Raw genomic sequence first — 18,028 nt, forward strand, 5'->3', positions numbered from 1 at the left:
GTACTGTACTGTAGTTTACTGTACTGTACTGAAGTTTACTGTACTGTACTGTAGTTTACTGTACTTTACTGTACTGTACCAACACAAGCTTAAGAGGTTAGGCTCCACAGCCATGAGGTCACAACAGTGCTTTCTTATGCCACTAAGAATAAAATAGAGAATGTATTTACAAATGTCTTCTTTTTTGAAACCCTAAATATATATATTTTTTTACCAACGGGTAATAATATCTGTACGAAACAAAATGAATAAAAAATTAAACTCTTTTTTTCCTCTGTTGGGAGAGGCTGCATTGTGTGACAGCAGGTGTGTGTAAACAGTGCATTTAAAATAAACAGCCTCTTCTTTTTTTTTTTCTTTTTGTTCTCATGTGAATCCGCCCTTTTGTGCAGGAAATAAATAAAATTTCTCACAGGCTTTGAAAATTATAAACTGCCTCTGATATCTCAAATCAACCTGGCTGCTAAAAAGTAGAGAAAAACAGGAGGAAAAAGAAGTGGAGAAAAACAGGAGGGGAAAAGAGGCCTGAGCGGGAGTATCCAGGCGGCCTGCGGTTTCCGCTCTCTGATTGGCCCGAGTTTGGAGGCCGGGCTAGGTTCCTGGCTGTGGTTGGCTGTGAGGTTGCTGTGGCGACGAGTCGCCGGAGCAGGATGAGGTAGGTGTGTGGGCGGCGGGCCGGGATTCGGGGTGCCCGCTGGGCGCCTCGCTCTCACCAGAGCCGGACGATCCGGTAGGCTGGCACGGGACGGGCCCCACCACCTGGGCGAAAAGCACACCTGGGGGGGGGGGGGGGGGGGACCAGACACACGTTAAACAGATTAAACAGGATATCTTCACATGTGAATCCTGAGTGAATCCTGAGTGAATCCTGTCTGAATCCTGTTTGAATCCAGAGTGAATCCTGAGTGAATCCTGAGTGAATCCTGAGTGAATCCAGTCTGAATCCAGTCTGAATCCTGAGTGAATCCTGTCTGAATCCTGAGTGAATCCGGAGTGAATCCAGTCTGAATCCAGTCTGAATCCAGTCTGAATCCTGAGTGAATCCTGAGTGAATCCTGAGTGAATCCTGACTGATTCCTGTCTTAATGCTTGCATGTGAGTCAGTATGAGAGTGCCTTACCGGTGTAGACCACCCCATTGAGCTCCAGCGACATGCTGATGCTGCCGGTGCCGTTGGTGGTGAGGTTTAAGGCGGAGTCCCGTCCGCCCTCTGCTGGGAAGACACAGGCCACGCCCTGTTACCCAGGCAACAATGAAACGCCAGTCTAGTCTTATCAGAAAAGCTGTGTGGGTAAAACCCACAGACTAACGTCTCTCCCGGGAGCTCCAACGGCCGACACGTCGTTCACTCGCTAAGGGAAGAGCGGCCAGTCATACCTGTGAGAACAGCCCGCTGACTGAACCCCTCTGCGTCCGTCTGGGGGACACTCACACACACCATGCACTCACTCACACACACCATGCACTCACTCACTCACACACACCATGCACTCACTCACACACACCATGCACTCACTCACTCACTCACACACACCATGCACTCACTCACACACACCATGCACTCACTCACTCACACACACCATGCACTCACTCACACACACCATGCACTCACTCACTCACACACACCATGCACTCACTCACACACACCATGCACTCACTCACTCACTCACTCACACACACCATGCACTCACTCACACACACCATGCACTCACTCACTCACACACACCATGCACTCACTCACACACACCATGCACTCACTCACTCACACACACCATGCACTCACTCACTCACACACACCATGCACTCACTCACTCACACACACCATGCACTCACTCACTCACACACACCATGCACTCACTCACACACACCATGCACTCACTCACTCACTCACACACCATGCACTCACTCACACACACCATGCACTCACTCACTCACTCACACTCACCATGCAAACCACATGCTCTCACTCATGCATATCATCTCTCACCTTCTCACTCACACACTCACACACTCACACTCACCATGCAAACAACATGCTCTCACTCATGCATATCATCTCTCACCTTCTCACTCACTCACATACACTCACTCACTCACACACTCACCATGCAAACCACATGCTCCCACTCATGCATATCATCTCACACCGACTCACTCACATACTCACTCACACTCACTCACTCACTCACCATGCGAACCACATGCTGCCACTCACACGATCTCTCACGCACACTTGATCACTCGCACTCTCTCTCTCTCTCTCTTGCTCACTCACCCTGTGTGCTGACGCGGACGCTCATGGGCATGTGCGCGGCGGTCATGGCGAGCAGGTTGTGCTGCAGCGCCCTCTGCAGGAGGCGCTGGTGCTCCTCAGCCTGTAGGAGGCGCTGGTGCTCCTCGGCCTGAAGGAGGCGCTGGTGCTCCTCGCTCGGCAGAGCCATCTTCTTCTCCGCCGGCTCGCCCGACTCCAGCCTCTCCCTCAGCTGCTCCAGAGCCGCCATCTGAGCCGCCATGGCCGCCTGCACCGCCGCCGCCGATGACCCTGCCAGCGCCAAGGGCAGCCGGCTCGCCCCCGGCACCGCCATGCCCCCGGCGTCCTCTGGGGGGCAGCACACAACACCGTCACCATGGGAACGAGCCGGAGCGCCATTCCATTCCACCAGACACTGCAAATCCTCAGAGCCGTAAAGCTCTTGCAGTGGATATGGGGAACCCTGATCCTGGAGGGCCCTGATCCATTCCTGGATTTTGTGTTGACCGATCAGTCCTGGCTCAGTTAGCTACAGCAGTTTTCTCTCCAACCCTAACAAAGCACACCTCATTCAACAGCGAGAGCAGGGCTGCCCAACCCTGTTCCTGGAGATCTACCATCTAGTAGGTTTTCATTAGCACCCTAATTCGGCCCCCATGACTGTATTAATTAGCAGCTGAAGATCAGTAGCTGTTGAATGAGGTGTGCTTTGTTAGACAAAAAGAGTTAGGTACAGAGTTGTTGCCACTGAGCTACACGTACAAATGTTGACCACACCCCCTTACTCACCGACCACACCCCCTTCCTCACAACCACACCCCTTTCCTTACCGACCACACCCTCTTCTTCACCAGCCACACCCCTTACTCACCGACCACACACCCCCTTCCTCACCTTTCTTGATACGCTGCATTGGGGCGAGGGTGGCCCCATTGGTGCCCAAAGCCACTCCCAGACTGGGGGCGGAGAGCTTAGGGGACGACAGCATGGTGGGCGTGCCATTGGGCGAGTAGGTGAAGAGGGCGGAGCCGAAGCTCTGGCGACGCCCTTCCCGCCGGTTGCTGTCGATGGCGGCCTGCAGCTCTCCGGGGTTGCTGAGGCCCCTCTTGTCACATTCGTAGGGGTACAGGTACTTCATGTATCTGCCACAAGGGTCAGAGGTCACAGATCCAAAAATTACGATAAAAACATAATGGGCTAACTCTCTGGCTTAAAGAGTTACGAAACGTTACATAAACATTTAAGTTGAAATGCTTTCAATAGGCTGTTCTATCGATCAAACGTATACCTTTTTTAAAGTTTATTTTACTTGAAAATACTTTAAAAAAGTTAAGAGAATTCTGGAATTTTTGAGAAACTGTAATATTATCCTCTATTCTCTGTGTGACTGGTTAGAAAGCTCCGGCCGTTCTCATAAAGAGCAAGCGAGAGCACTGCTGTCACACTGCAGGCTTTACAGCAGGGAGCTATACAGCGAGCGGGATTCAAACCCGCGACCCCCAGGTGCCGAGGCGGCGGCGGCGCTCACTGGGTCCGGAGCGTGAACGCGGCGCTGGTGATGGAGGTGGGCAGGCTCAGGCCCTTGGTGATCTCCCGCCACAGCTTCTTGTTGATGACCTCCACCAGACCCCCCTTCTCCGTCACCAGCTGGTACAGCATGAACAGGTCCAGCACCTGCTTGGCCATGATGGGGATCCTGTTCACAGGGGACCCTAAGGTGGGGTACAGAGGCCATATAATATTACTATTGCTATTACTGCTACTGCTGCTGCTACTGCTAGCACTGCTACTGCTGCAGCTACTGCTACTACTGCTACCACTGCTACTGCTGCAGCTACTACTACTACTGCTACCACTGCTACTGCTGCAGCTACTACAGTGGCTGCTGCTACTGCATTTTTTTCCCCATTGCTACCACCTACTGCCCCTAGGTGGCAGTGCTGATTAATTTATAAGACAGCATTACAGAGCTCAGCAGCGAAAGATCAGGCCTGCATTCACGGTCGATATTGAGGTAAGACACTTACAAACGCGCACGCACGTGCACACACACACACACACACAAACACGTGTGCACACACACGCGCGCACACACACTTGCCCTGCCTACCTCTTCGCTGCATAAAGCCGAACAGGTCGTCCAGGAACTCCTTCCGCTGCGGGTTGCTGTCCAGTTCATACAACTGCAGGAGAAACACTGTGAGCACATCTACAGTCACATTCACTGACCGTCAAACACTGACCTCTCACTGTGAGCACGTTTACAGTCACATTCACTGACCGTTAAACACTGACCTCTCACTGTGAGCACGTTTACAGTCACATTCACTGACCGTTAAACACTGACCTCTCACTGTGAGCACATCTACAGTCACATTCACTGACCATCAAACACCGACCTCTCACTGTGAGCACATCTACAGTCACATTCACTGACCGTCAAACACTGACCTCTCACTGTGAGCACATTTACAGTCACATTCACTGACCGTCAAACACCGACCTCTCACTGTGAGAACATTTACAGTCACATTCACTGACCGTTAAACACTGACCTCTCACTGTGAGCACATTTACAGTCACATTCACTGACCGTTAAACACTTTTTGACTACAGTTTGTGCTTTTTCTCATATTTTGGGGGGGGATTAAAAATGTATGTACCAAAAGAAAACACGGTTAGTTCACAGGCCACAAGCAAGCTGTGAAACCTCAGCCCTGCTCATTTGGGAGTGGAGCTGGAAGTACGGCAGTTAGACGGTCTTAATCACAGGAGAGCACAGGGAGGAGGATTACACTGAATCATTCAACAGCTCTCTTTCCCCCCGCCTCCCTCTGTCTGAACCAGACGCAGTAGGAAGCGGTCTGTGTGCCACGGGTTATTGTTTCATGTGTGTGTTTGTGAACCAACAGATCCACATTGGGTACTATTAATGACACTCAGCATGTACATCATCGCACGCACGCAGGCTCACTCTCTCACACATGTTTCCTGCCTAACCCCAAACCGTCCCACTCAGTGTTTCTACGGGGGTCAGAGTAAGTGCATGGCGATGTGTTTCTAGTCCCGCACGGTTAGCCAGCTCAGCTCAGAGTTCTGTAAACTCTGTGCAACACGAAACAGCAGCACACACACTCAAGACTCTAAAAAACTCCTCGTTCCGTGGGACGTGAATACGTACACGCAGCGTGCATCTGAACTGCTGTGCGCAGAGATAGCCTTTAGCCACGCTAGGAGCCGAACACAGCGTGCATCTGAACTGCTGTGCGCAGAGATAGCCTTTAGCCACGCTAGGAGCCGAACACAGCGTGCATCTGAACTGCTGTGCGCGGAGATAGCCTTTAGCCATGCTAGGAGCCGAACACAGCGTGCATCTGAACTGCTGTGCGCGGAGATAGCCTTTAGCCATGCTAGGAGCCGAACACAGCGTGCATCTGAACTGCTGTGCGCGGAGATAGCCTTTAGCCATGCTAGGAGCCGAACACAGCGTGCATCTGAACTGCTGTGCGCGGAGATAGCCTTTAGCCATGCTAGGAGCCGAACACAGCGTGCATCTGAACTGCTGTGCGCAGAGATAGCCTTTAGCCACGCTAGGAGCCAAACACAGCGTGCATCTGAACTGACACACCTACACCACACACACGGCCTGTCCCCGTCACCCGTGGCAACCTACACCACACACACGGCCTGTCCCCGTCACCCCCGGCAACCTACACCACACACACGGCCTGTCCCCATCACCCCCGGCAACCTACACCGCACACACGGCCTGTCCCCATCACCCCCGGCAACCTACACCGCACACACGGCCTGTCCCGGTCACCCCCGGCAACCTCTGCAACCCACCCAAGCCCTCCATTCTTTGTGTCTGTACTTTGACACCAAGTTTCTAGGAAGAATACTCGTTTTAAAAAAAAAAAACAACATTTTTGCCGCTCTCTCTAAACAAAACTGAAATGCTGCAGTGTTTTACAGTTTCCATTTTAACCTCTCTCGCTCTCTCACAACACACACGCGCACACAGTGAATTTACATAACCCCTCTCTATTCAGGCAGCTCATTTGTTTGTGTAAGATCATGACTGCAGGCCTGCATGTTTCAGACGGAGGAATGCTGACAGGGACCGAAGACTCGAGTCACATGATCACACCTCCACATCAGCGCTAAACCCCCCCCTTTAGTCTACCAGTGCCAAGGGGCAAACAGAGTTCACCTACGAAATACACCAACTCCACAAATGCCCAAGCCTGGATTTAGTAAGCACTCAAACTTATGAATGCGTTCAAATCATTTGGTGGAACTAACACTGTCACGATGTGTAGCGGGGTTATAATGAGCCAGCCTGGTTCCAGTTCTACAGTGGGAAAGCGCTATAATGAGCCAGCCTGGTTCAGCTCTACATTGGGAAAGGGCTATAATGAGCCAGCCTGGTTCCAGCTCTACAGTGGGAAAGGGCTATAATGAGCCAGGCTGGTTCCAGTTCTACAGTGGGAAAGGGCTATAATGAGCCAGCCTGGTTCAGCTCTACAGTGAGAAAGGGCTATAATGAGCCAGCCTGGTTCCAGCTCTACAGTGGGAATGGGCTATAATGAGCCAGCCTGGTTCAGCTCTACAGTGAGAAAGGGCTATAATGAGCCAGCCTGGTTCCAGCTCTACAGTGGGAAAGGGCTATAATGAGCCAGCCTGGTTCCAGCTCTACAGTGGGAAAGGGCGATAATGAGCCAGCCTGGTTCCAGCTCTACAGTGGGAAAGGGCTATAATGAGCCAGCCTGGTTCAGCTCTACAGTGGGAAAGGGCTATAATGAGCCAGCCTGGTTCCAGCTCTACAGTGGGAAAGGGCTATAATGAGCCAGCCTGGTTCAGCTCTACAGTGGGAAAGGGCTATAATGAGCCAGCCTGGTTCAGCTCTACAGTGGGAAAGGGCTATAATGAGCCAGCCTGGTTCAGCTCTACAGTGGGAAAGGGCTATAATGAGCCAGCCTGGTTCAGCTCTACAGTGGGAAAGGGCTATAATGAGCCAGCCTGGTTCAGCTCTACAGTGGGAAAGGGATTTAACAGTCCAACTCTATCTTCTGGATTAGAGAGGACCAAGTAGCTCACAGCCAACAACACATGCCTAAACTGCCTTTGTGTCACAGTACTCTAACCTTCCAACACAACCTCCCACCATACATACTTCAGCCCCTAAATCACCCCCCCCCCCCGAATTATAACATCCCTACACCCCACCCTGTCCTGTACTGAGAACTACACCCCCCACACATTCCAGTATAACTGTGACATGCATGCCTCTTCCATGTATTCAGTGATCCCGGTTTGTAATTTATGGGGTGGGGGGGAGGCAAAGATAGCACAGCATTGCGGCTACAAAATATCGTAGCATAGTGGCTATACGGTAACATAACGTAGCAGCTGCAAGATAGCGTAGCAGCTATACGGTAGCATTGCCCAGCGGCCATAAGGCAGTGCAGCGTATCGGCGATATGAAGTCAGGGATTGGCCGGCAGAATCATACGCTGATGGCCGAGTGAACTTTGTGACTTTCAATTCTGTAAAGACATCATAACAAATAAATGAAATGTTTTCAGTTTTCAGCTTCTTCTCCATCGGGTCCTTTTTTTAAAAATCAGTGCCAGTACGGTGCCTCGACACACACAGGGACCATCTGAAAGCTGATAAACAGGTTTGTGATAAAAACCCAACAGTAAACGGGGGGGGCTTTGCGCCATAGCAACCAGCTGTCCCTCACAACAGTATTAAAGAGCAAGAATACTCATTTTTTTTAAGTAAAGAACAACAACTGCAACCAGCTTTTGATTTAACAAATCACTCCACAGACAAGGGGGCTCACACAGACAGACCCTCATTCTCTCTCACATAACCCCGTTTCACTCAGAGATTACCTAAACCATCACCCCTCCCCCAGGCCCAAAAAACAACCCCCTCAAACTTAACCTTTTCCTCGCCGCGTCACTCACAATCCAAGCCACACCCCCTTTACCAACGGTCTGTTTCTAATGCCCGGATAAAAACAATTTAACAAAACACTACAGCAAAAACAGTACTATGTATTACTAATGAAAATGAGCATTAATAATAACAACACTAAAAACGCAGAGGCTTCCACACGGCTTTTAACAGCCGCCCAATCCAAAGCCTCTCTTTCTGCGGAACTGGTATTTCTGACGCTTTTTGTGCTTTGATTACCCAGCTCACGTTACAGCAGGTCCGAGCGCCACAGCGATGCGCTTAGGATCCCCCCTCTGTACGGGCCCCGCACACGTGCGGCCGTCTGCACGCGGAGAGCTGGCAGAGTAACGTTATCCCAGCACGCACGCTACGGGCCCCACAGCGCCACTCGGCTTCCTGCCACAGCAACTGCGAGCGGCGCGTTTCTTCTCCTCTACGACAGCTGCACGCGAGAGCGCGAGGAACCCCAAAGCTTCCCCCAACAGCTGAAGAGCACGCTACAGTACACTGCTGTGTGTGTGTGTGTGTGTGTGTGTGAGCTATTTGAGTGTGTGCACACGCATGTATCTTGGAGTGTGCACGTGCGTGTACATGCAACGCAAGCCCAGCGACGTCCATTCTTTACTAGTAATCTTACGCAATTATCATTAAAAATGTCTTCATCCTAGTCTAGGATTCCTAGAACAGTGAGAACATATTAAGAGTGTGGGCGTGGTACAGTCTGCCGAGTAAGACAGAATAAGCAGCTCAGGCATACACAGCGCTTAACGTCATGCGTTTTTTTTTTTTTTTTTTTTTAAGTTTCGTTCGGCTCGTGTTAAAGTGCGCAGACGGTAGTAAAAAAAAAACCTGCGTTCATTCAAAATAAATTGAATTGATTTTTATACGTTTTCTGACGGGGTGGTGTTGTGCGGTGGTGTACGATAAGCCACTTCAAACACCAGGGAAAGGCCCGGATTTCAGTAGGAAATAGCAACGGTAGGAGAGTACTGACACGTCGCTATTGTGATTAGCCCACACACTGTCGCGTGCGTCTGACAGGAAAGGCAATAGCAGCCCCTGTCAGCGCGCCCCCCCGCCCCGCATTTATTGTTCAAACTGGACGAGCGGCGCTTTCTGTCTAACCGCATTTCTCCGAGCGCGGAGGGTTACCAAGCAACAACCACAACCGCGAGATCCGTCAGTCAAGAGCTGCTCTGAAGGCTGTACATAACCGCCACTCCCCTGTTTACGATAAGCAGCTGCTCTTTTTCATTCTGTTTTAAACGACTCGGATTACGGACCCGATAGACAAAAGGAGCGATTGTGCCGTTGTTCAAAGCCTTTCTCCTTGAAAGTCTGGAACGAAAAGTCTTAAAGACAAACGCGACCGTTTTATTGCCACGTTAGTTATCCATGTAACGCAGCCTACACATTGCGCTCAGCCCGCATTTTAGGAAGATCTATGACCGGGGCGGAGGGGGTTGAGGGGCGGTAAAAAGTATTAGCAGAACAGCACGTCCATAAATTGCCACCACAGGAGAGTCCACCTCTTGTACCACAGTTACGTAACGTCAGTTCAGTTCAGAGGTAAATTCCCGGCAGTGACTAAATATAAGCTCATTTGTCTTGTTAAACCCCCTCCCCCCCTCAACCCGTCTGTGCCAAAGTGCATATGTTCCGTTCATCCAGCTCCATTCACGTGTGTGCGTGTAATTCAACCAGCAACTGCATCTCAAACAAACATCTTAGGGCTACCTAATCACAGCCTCAGAAAAACTGCTAAACTGGCATCAGAGACGCAACAACACGGGGGGTGGGAAATCCACATTTCACCGTTTAACTTTACGCTCAGACACTCAGGTATCCTTTCTCCATATTACACTAGCTATTATCAAAGTCGGGTAAATCAATGAAGTCAATTTTTCATCTTGCCTACATGCGGTCAGGGCAGAGCACGTTAGGCCGAAAATGAAACGGCAAAATGTAGTTCCTCAAGAACAACCCCTGACCTGTACTCGCTGAAATCTATGCTGCAGTTAAAAGCAGCACCAGTGGCTGAATCTCATGCAGTGCACAGGTAGAATAAAAAGGTGTTGAATGTACCTTGCTGAGCTGCACAGAAATGGTTACCAGTGTTATATAAATGACAAATGCAAGAGATGTTTTAAGGCGCTAAGGTGATTCCATATCTGAACTACAGATATAGAATCACCTGTGTTCACCTGACAGGGGCTTACCTGTGTTAAAGCTCACCTGACAGTCAGGCTTACCTGTGTTAAAGCTCACCTGACAGACAGGCTTACCTGTGTTAAAGCTCACCTGACAGTCAGGCTTACCTGTGTTAAAGCTCACCTGACATAGGCTTATCAGTGTTAAAGCTCACCTGAGGCTTACCTGTGTTAAAGCTCACCTGACAGACAGGCCTACCTGTGTTAAAGCTCACCTGACAGACAGGCCTACCTGTGTTAAAGCTCACCTGACAGACAGGCCTACCTGTGTTAAAGCTCACCTGACAGACAGGCTTACCTGTGTTAAAGCTCACCTGACAGTCAGGCTTACCTGTGTAAAAGCACACCTGACAGACAGGCTTACCTGTGTTAAAGCTCACCTGAGGCTTACCTGTCTGAACTGCTCCTCGTAGGTCCAGTCTCCATGGTCCTGGGTGCCCGCCTGGCTGTGAGGTCCCAGAGGGGGCGTGGCTGAGGTGTGGGGGCGGGGCTCTCCGCCCAGCCCCGCCCTCAGGGCTTGAGATTGGGGGAGCAGGTGGCGGTGTGGCAGCAGCAGGATCCCCCGCCCCGGGGTCAGCGCCCCCCGGCCCGTGGGAGACCCCTCCTCCCCCAGCTCGTCTTCAAAGTCCTCCTCCAACCCCCCCTCGTCCCATTTCTGCTTCCTGCAGCAGGGAAAACACTTTAAAATATTCTCTAAAAAAGGCATAAGCAGGAGAAAACTGACCCCAGATCAGCACTCCTACCCCCAACAGCGGCCTGCCTCTACTCACCTGAGTTCTTCATCTGAGCCCATCATGCCCTTGTAATCCTCTTCTTCCTCCTCTTCCTCCTCCTCCTCCTCCTCCTGCTCCCCCTCCTCCGCGCTGCTGTGATTGGACGAGGGAAGGTCGCAGTTCCTCTGTAGCCCGGTGGCCACCGCCCTCATGGCTGCCAGGGCCTCCATCTGAGCGCGCTCGGGGGCGGGGCTTCCCCTCGGCTGCTCCCCGGCATTGGCCGGGAGGGAGCCGTCTGGCTGCTGCGATTGGCCGGCCTGCTGCTGCTCCAGTTCCATCTGCAGTTTGGCTCTCTGCTGCCTGTGCAGGTTCTCCATGACAGCCCTCAGCTTCATCTCTGGCCACGGCTCCGCCCACAGACCACCTGACTGTGGCTCCGCCCACAGACCCCCTGACCACAGCTCCGCCCACAGACCACCTGAGCACACCTATGCGCGCACGATCTAAGGCCTAGTTTCGGGGAGGGGGGGGGGCTTGGTTTTTGAATGTGCTCAGTTATTTTGACACGCACCTTACACCAGAGGGCTGACTTTCACATTCAGAAGATGAATATATAAGCCCCGGGCTTTGACCTCCCTCCCTGGCCGCCAGTGTGGTTTTCCTGTGCTGAGGGCTGGTTTCCTGGTGACCGTGCGTGTGGGCGGAGCCTGACAGAGGAGATGGGCGGAGCCAGCAGCGGTGTCTGGGTCTGGCACAGTGCCATGCAGCACCCGTCCCTGCTGGGCTGTGGTGCAGAAGTGCACTCTGGGTAATGCCGCTTGGCAAGCCTCCGTCAGCTGCTGTGAGAGAGAGAGAGAGAGAGAGAGAGTGTGTCACAGTGAGATGGGTAGGTGGAAGCAGAGGTGCACTGTGCACTGTGCACTGGTTACCTCTGTCAACTTCATTCAGGCAAAATTTCATTTTCATACATTTAATACAATAAACAGATGAATAAAAGAAAGAAAAGAAAGTAAATATGCGCTTCTCCATCATACTCAAACACAGTGTAGGTAAAAGCAGTGGCAGCTTTGGGGAGGGGGGGGGACAGAAAAGCGTGCTTAGGTACACTGGTCGACGTGAGGGTGGAACTCTAGGGAAAGATTAACCAGGACCATGACTGTGCAGCCCCCGTTCCCATGGCTACCCTGCAGAGGGCTCAGGCTTCACACTCACACTCACACTAACACTCACACTCACTCACACGCCCACTTGTTCTTGTGGAAACTGTTTTTCACTGGATGAGACCTTGGCCATGGTTTGAGAAGAGAGAGGTGTTTAAACAACAAAAATAATAACATCATACAGCACCAATAGAGCCATTAGAACACACTAGAAACTGTCACCGCTTCAGTTCCCATAGACACAAATCTGACCAATGTGATCCTGTGCAGTGGCAAGTGTCACCTTTTGCATTAGTGATACAACGGCCACATAAAAGCCAAATAACCTTCAGCCTGCTTCAGAAAGAACAGTTTTGTGTCGTTTCACAACAATAATTCAGCGTCACTCAGAACACTCCATACAGAGTAGCACCAATTAGAATGATGAACACACCTAAGCACCACCTACTAATTTAAAATGAATGAGCCACGGTGTGCACGTGACCCCGCCCACCCGGGGCCTGCATTTCCAGACGGGCAGCGTGCCAGCCGCCCGTGTTTCTTATCTTGTACAGTCAGCGTTGAGCGATAAGGTCCAACAGAAAGTAGCATCATCAAATCAAGTGGACAGTTAAAACGTAGGCACACGGGCCCACATCACCTTCAAAAACCAAAGCCAGTCCACACTACATCAAGCGCTATAAAACGCATGAATAAATGCATTAAATCGGCTTGCTTGTCTGCAACCTTTCAGGCTAAAGGCACAGAGCAGAGACTCACAGTCTCAATGGGGTCATTAGACTGACTCTGGGGCCATCTAATAATTAACCAGTATAATCTTAATTGAGAGGCCTCCTTATTGGACGCTTTTTTTAAATGGAATGCCGCAAGACCCAATGTTGTGAACCTTTGAATGAACCCGCTCCCCCCCCCCCCAATCTGGTTTTTCCTCTCCTGCGTGTGACCGCCGCAGGGTGTATGTGAGGGGGGGGGGGGGGGGGGGGGTTGCTCAGTGCTACATGAGCTCACAGGAGTATCTGGAGCACCAAGGGTTACAGCGTCCTACAGTGTTACCCAGTGTTCTGTAATCTGTATTGTGTGTATATATGTCTGCCTGTAGTGGGTGTGTGTGTGTCTGTAGTATGCGTGCATGTGTGTGTGTGTGTATATGTCTGCCTATAGTGGGTGTGTGTGTGTCTGTAGTGTGTGTGTGTGAGTGTGTGTGTGTCTGTAGTGTGTGTGTGTGTGAGTGTGTGTGTCTGTAGTGTGTCTGTAGTGTGTGTGTGTGAGTGTCTGTAGTGCATGTGTGTGTCGGTCTGTAGTGTGTGTGTGTGTGTCTGTAGTGTGTTTGTAGTGTGTGTGTGTGTGTGTATGTGTGCGGACAGATCCACCAGCTGACGTCGACACCAGTCCCGTCTCATGGTGCCTTCCGGCAGCGGGTGGGGGCGGAGACACAGGGAGGGGGCGGAGACACAGGGAGGGGGCGGAGACACAGGGCGGGGGCGGAGACACAGGGCGGGGGCGGAGACACAGGGAGGGGGCGGAGACACAGGGAGGGGGGTGGAGACACAGGGAGGGGGCGGAGACACAGGGAGGGGGCGGAGACACAGGGAGGGGGCGGAGACACAGGGAGGGGGCGGAGACACGGGGCAGGGGCGGAGACACAGGGAGGGGGCCGGGCTAATTTGCATGAGTCTCAGGCAGCGGTCCAGTATGGCGCCGGCCCAAAGCGTGACATCACAGCGGCACGCTCCCCCAGAGCCCGTTCTGGCCGGGGGAGGGGCGAGCGCTTTTATAAAACGGGTTTGGCAAGAGATCAGCTGACATCGGGCCAAGCCCTTTAGAGAGAGAGAGAGAGAGAGAGAGAGAGAGAGAGAGAGAGAGAGAGAGAGAGAGAAGAGAGAGAGAGAGAGAGAGAGAGAGAGAGAGAGAGAGAGAGAGAGAGAGAGAGAGAGAGAGAGAGAGAGAGAGAGAGAGAGAGAGAGAGAGAGAGAGAGAGAGAGAGAGAGAGAGAGAGAGAGAGAGAGAGAGAGAGAGAGAGAGAGAGAGAGAGAGAGAGAGAGACTTCTGTGGACTGCTTAACCAAACAGCACCTGCGTTCAGAAAGGCACAGAAAGAGGTGCAGGCGCTGTGGCCCTCCTACTGCTCCAGTGCAATCCCAGTCTTTCCCTTTCGGCTCTGTTGACAGATATTTTGAGAGAAAAGCTTTTGGTGTGTTGCACACCCGCACACCTGTCACCCAGCAGCACACGTACGTCTGGGTGCAAAATCTCCTCCTCGTGTGTCAGAAGACGTTCAGAAACCATAGAAACACCAGAGAAATCAGCGGCTTGCAGGAGCTATACCAGTGAAATGTAAACCCAAACTTGTCCTTTCGAGACAAAGTTACACATACACCAAAGAGATTCAATCATTGCTGGCACACAGTCGACACACAGAGACACACACACACACACACACACACACACACACAAATATAATCTCAGGGGCCTGTTCATCTGTTCCCACCATTGGCTCTACAGCTCACAAATAACCAGCATCACCATGCAAGCTGCTTCCAAACGATAATGCAAGAGATAGCTCTCAACACACAAGCCAGGGGGAAAAAAACTAATCCAACCAAACCTAAAATGAATCCCCTTCTTCCAGCTGACATGGATAAAGACCACTCTAAACCACTGGGCGTCGAGAGCCTTCTGACTGGGTCTTCAAAGCATCCCTCTGGTTAGCCCAGAGGTCAGAGGTAAGGTCACACGCCTGCCCTCCGCCATATTCAAAGGTTTCTTGTCAACCAACCAAACAGCAAAAAAAAAAAAAAAGCACTACTGACAGCCTCGTCCCCAAGGAAACGGGAGGAAATAAGTGATTGTTCGCTTTTGCGCAGTTTTGCAGTTGCAGGGGAACAGCGGGGTTTGGACCGCAGCTGGGTTCCAGAGTACCGATCGGCGATGGAAAATCTATACAGTCGATGCCACGTCGATAGCTGACAATGACTGGCACGTGCCAAGCTTCTGGAAAATTACGCTATTTTCCGTCCCCCTAACCGCGTCACTCCGCCATTTTCAAAGGAGTTTTCGTGACCTAAAGAGCAACAAAACATCTCCATTTCGGTTTTTTTTTTCGGCTGAACTTTGAGTCCTAAGTATATCTATATCCTGTTACAGCTTCCTGCCATGCAATGTAATGAATCGTACCACGTAGAGCTCCCTAAACATTAAACAGTGGCAGGATCATTCGAAATGTGGATTAATGTATCGAATCATAATTTGTTATATACAAACAGTGCATGCGTGCTCGTGAATTAATGCAAACAAATTTGACAAAGTATCGTAAAACACAAATTTCTCTTTATAATATCTTTTAAAACACTGCACATGAACTACATAAATGTATTACTTCGTTATTTATACTAGGCCTACTGTAAGTAAGCTACTGAAGATTTCTTGTTTAGACTAGGCCTAAATTGTTTTCCTACGTGTCCCCACTCACCAGATTGCCTTCTGAAACGCCAATCAAAGGATACGTTCAAATGAATTTAAAACGAAATTTTAATCTCAAAGACAGACGTGTTACAGGCTAAATTTGAATGTTAAATTTCTAATTAAATGTCGCTTTCAGAGTTCAGAAATGTCCAAACACATCAAATATGAAATGAAAACGTAGTGCTAGAGAAGGCTGAATATAGGTCGCAGTGTTTAGACGCAAAGTAGCCTACAGAAGCAGAGAAAACAAGTAGCTAACTCCCATAAAAGATGACAGCCATGTCTTCCATAATTATTTCCATCTAAAACAGGTTAAGCGAAGTCAAGAACGTGTCCGTTTTTACGTGCATTATGTGGTGCGAAAGGGGGTCCAAATACCACCGACTGTCCTCGTAATTTCCAATTTAATTATTTGGTAAATACAGTGAACGGGAGGTAGCTTACATTTCGTGAGGTATAACGGTAGATAAAATCTTTGTACGGCAAATAATCCGTTTCTGGAAGCTGCAAACAAAACTGACATTGATTTTGACTGTTATTCAAATACACACACGGCGCTACTGGGGGAAACACCGAAACGAAGACTCGTAAGGAAAATGCGTGCGATAACGCGTTCTCGCAGTTTCCTCTGCAAATGAGTTGGCAACCACGAAAAAGAAAGAAATCTTACCAAATTCGCTTCCGTTTTGTTTTTGTACTCTTGACAATCGAAAGAAACATTCCTGACGCCCCTGTGAATACAACTCGTTCCTGGTGTTAATGATACGCTTCACAGGAAATGTGCTTGATGTGGAACGTTATTAGTTATATTAGCATTCGATCGCATTGCTACATCTAATTCGATTGCGAAGTATGGCTTGATTTAAAAGTAACATTGTATCTTCGGTAAAGATAAGGCGTGCTCGCGGTCTTGGAGTAATATCATTGGTTGACAAACAGCAATTAGATGCAAATTCCTAACCTCTGAGTAAGGGGCGGGGTCAGCCTATCCTGGTTAAATAAAGGGATTGTCAGCAAACACGTTGAAATAATTCAGCCAAAACATATACTCGCAAAATGAAAATTATTAAGAGGATATTTTCGTTAGCATGTGCACTTTTGAACTTAGGTTATTGTCTTGGTCCTTTAGTAGCACACACAGTGTAGAATAATGAAGTTATTTTCGTGTCCTAATGCCACGGCCCTTTCGGCGATTGACCCTAACCCTATTACACAATTTCACATTTGGCAGATTGCCTGGAGTCGTGTGTGTGTGCGTACCACATGCTGAGGTTTTGGCGACGTTCCCTAAAGTAGTGAAACCTGACAGCGGGTGCGCGCTCTCTCTCTCTCCCCCTCTCCCTCTCTCTCTCTCATTACCTGCTCATATTGCAGTTTTGAGATCGTTCGACCTCCTTAGTCGCAGGAGGGGGGAAATGATCTAGCTGAATTTCGCCCATCGCATGTAGGCTATACGCAATACAGAGCTCCAACCAAACTTCCCAATCCGCTCCTTGTAACATCCAATGCACATATAGCTGCGGGAATACGGCAGATTAATTGTGAAATGTCTGAGCCTTAAATAGCAGCAGTGCACAAAGCCTTTACATTACCACATGTATGACGCTGATGGCTCAGCTGTGTGTAGATTTTCTCTTTCATTAAAGCCAAAGAACCAATGGAAAGCCAATTATAAAACTCCACCACGCGTGAAAAAAAACTCACCCTCCTCGTTCGGGTAAAAACATTCCTATTGAATACATATAAAGCCATAAGCAGTGACCTTCACTCGGAGTGCCCGAGAAGCATGATGGTTAGAAAACTGAGACTCTGGGTTTGAATCCGCGGTGGGTATGTGGTGCAATCTATGCACCTACTTAGGGCTGCAATTAGAAATACTTAATTCATCTTTGCATAGTTTTACATCCATCCATCCATCCATCCATCCATCCATTATCTATGGGGGGTGCTGGAGCCTATCCCAGTGCGCACTGGGCGAGAGGCAGGAATACACCCTATGCAACTGTATGCTATTGCTTGATGAAATTTCATAATAATAATCATAATGATTTTCATTTATATAGCGTTTATATCACAATCACCCAACCACCGCCAATGTGTAGCACCCACCTGGATTATGCAGGGCAACCATTCTGCACCGGAATGCTCACCACACGTCAGCTGAGCTGGAGAGGAAGAGCATTTGCAATTTAAACCAGGGGCCGATTCGGTGGAAGTACAGAGAGCGAAGTTGGGGCCCTCGATTTAACATCTCACCTGGAGG

General features: G+C 50.0%; 1 protein-coding gene across 3 annotated transcripts; it reads right to left on the minus strand.

The window, feature by feature from the left end:
• Positions 1–205: 205 nt before the first annotated feature.
• Positions 206–16,673, minus strand: LOC118228870 (AT-rich interactive domain-containing protein 3A-like). Of its 3 annotated transcripts, none has more exons than XM_035420409.1 (9): positions 16,436–16,673; positions 11,202–11,980; positions 10,823–11,093; positions 4,362–4,434; positions 3,780–3,963; positions 3,146–3,393; positions 2,276–2,599; positions 1,121–1,213; positions 206–776 (listed from the first exon to the last, which is right to left on the minus strand). In XM_035420409.1, the coding sequence occupies exons 2-9, from the start codon at positions 11,537–11,539 to the stop codon at positions 592–594; spliced, it is 1,716 nt and encodes a 571-aa protein (XP_035276300.1). In that variant the 5' UTR covers positions 11,540–11,980; positions 16,436–16,673; the 3' UTR covers positions 206–591. The 3 variants fall into 3 exon arrangements, with proteins under 3 accessions (XP_035276300.1, XP_035276301.1, XP_035276299.1); XM_035420410.1 differs by having other exon boundaries at positions 1,121–1,210; positions 11,202–11,983; XM_035420408.1 differs by having other exon boundaries at positions 11,202–11,983.
• Positions 16,674–18,028: the final 1,355 nt, after the last annotated feature.

Source organism: Anguilla anguilla, chromosome 6 (genome assembly GCF_013347855.1).
Source record: "Anguilla anguilla isolate fAngAng1 chromosome 6, fAngAng1.pri, whole genome shotgun sequence".
NCBI lineage: Eukaryota > Metazoa > Chordata > Actinopteri > Anguilliformes > Anguillidae > Anguilla > Anguilla anguilla.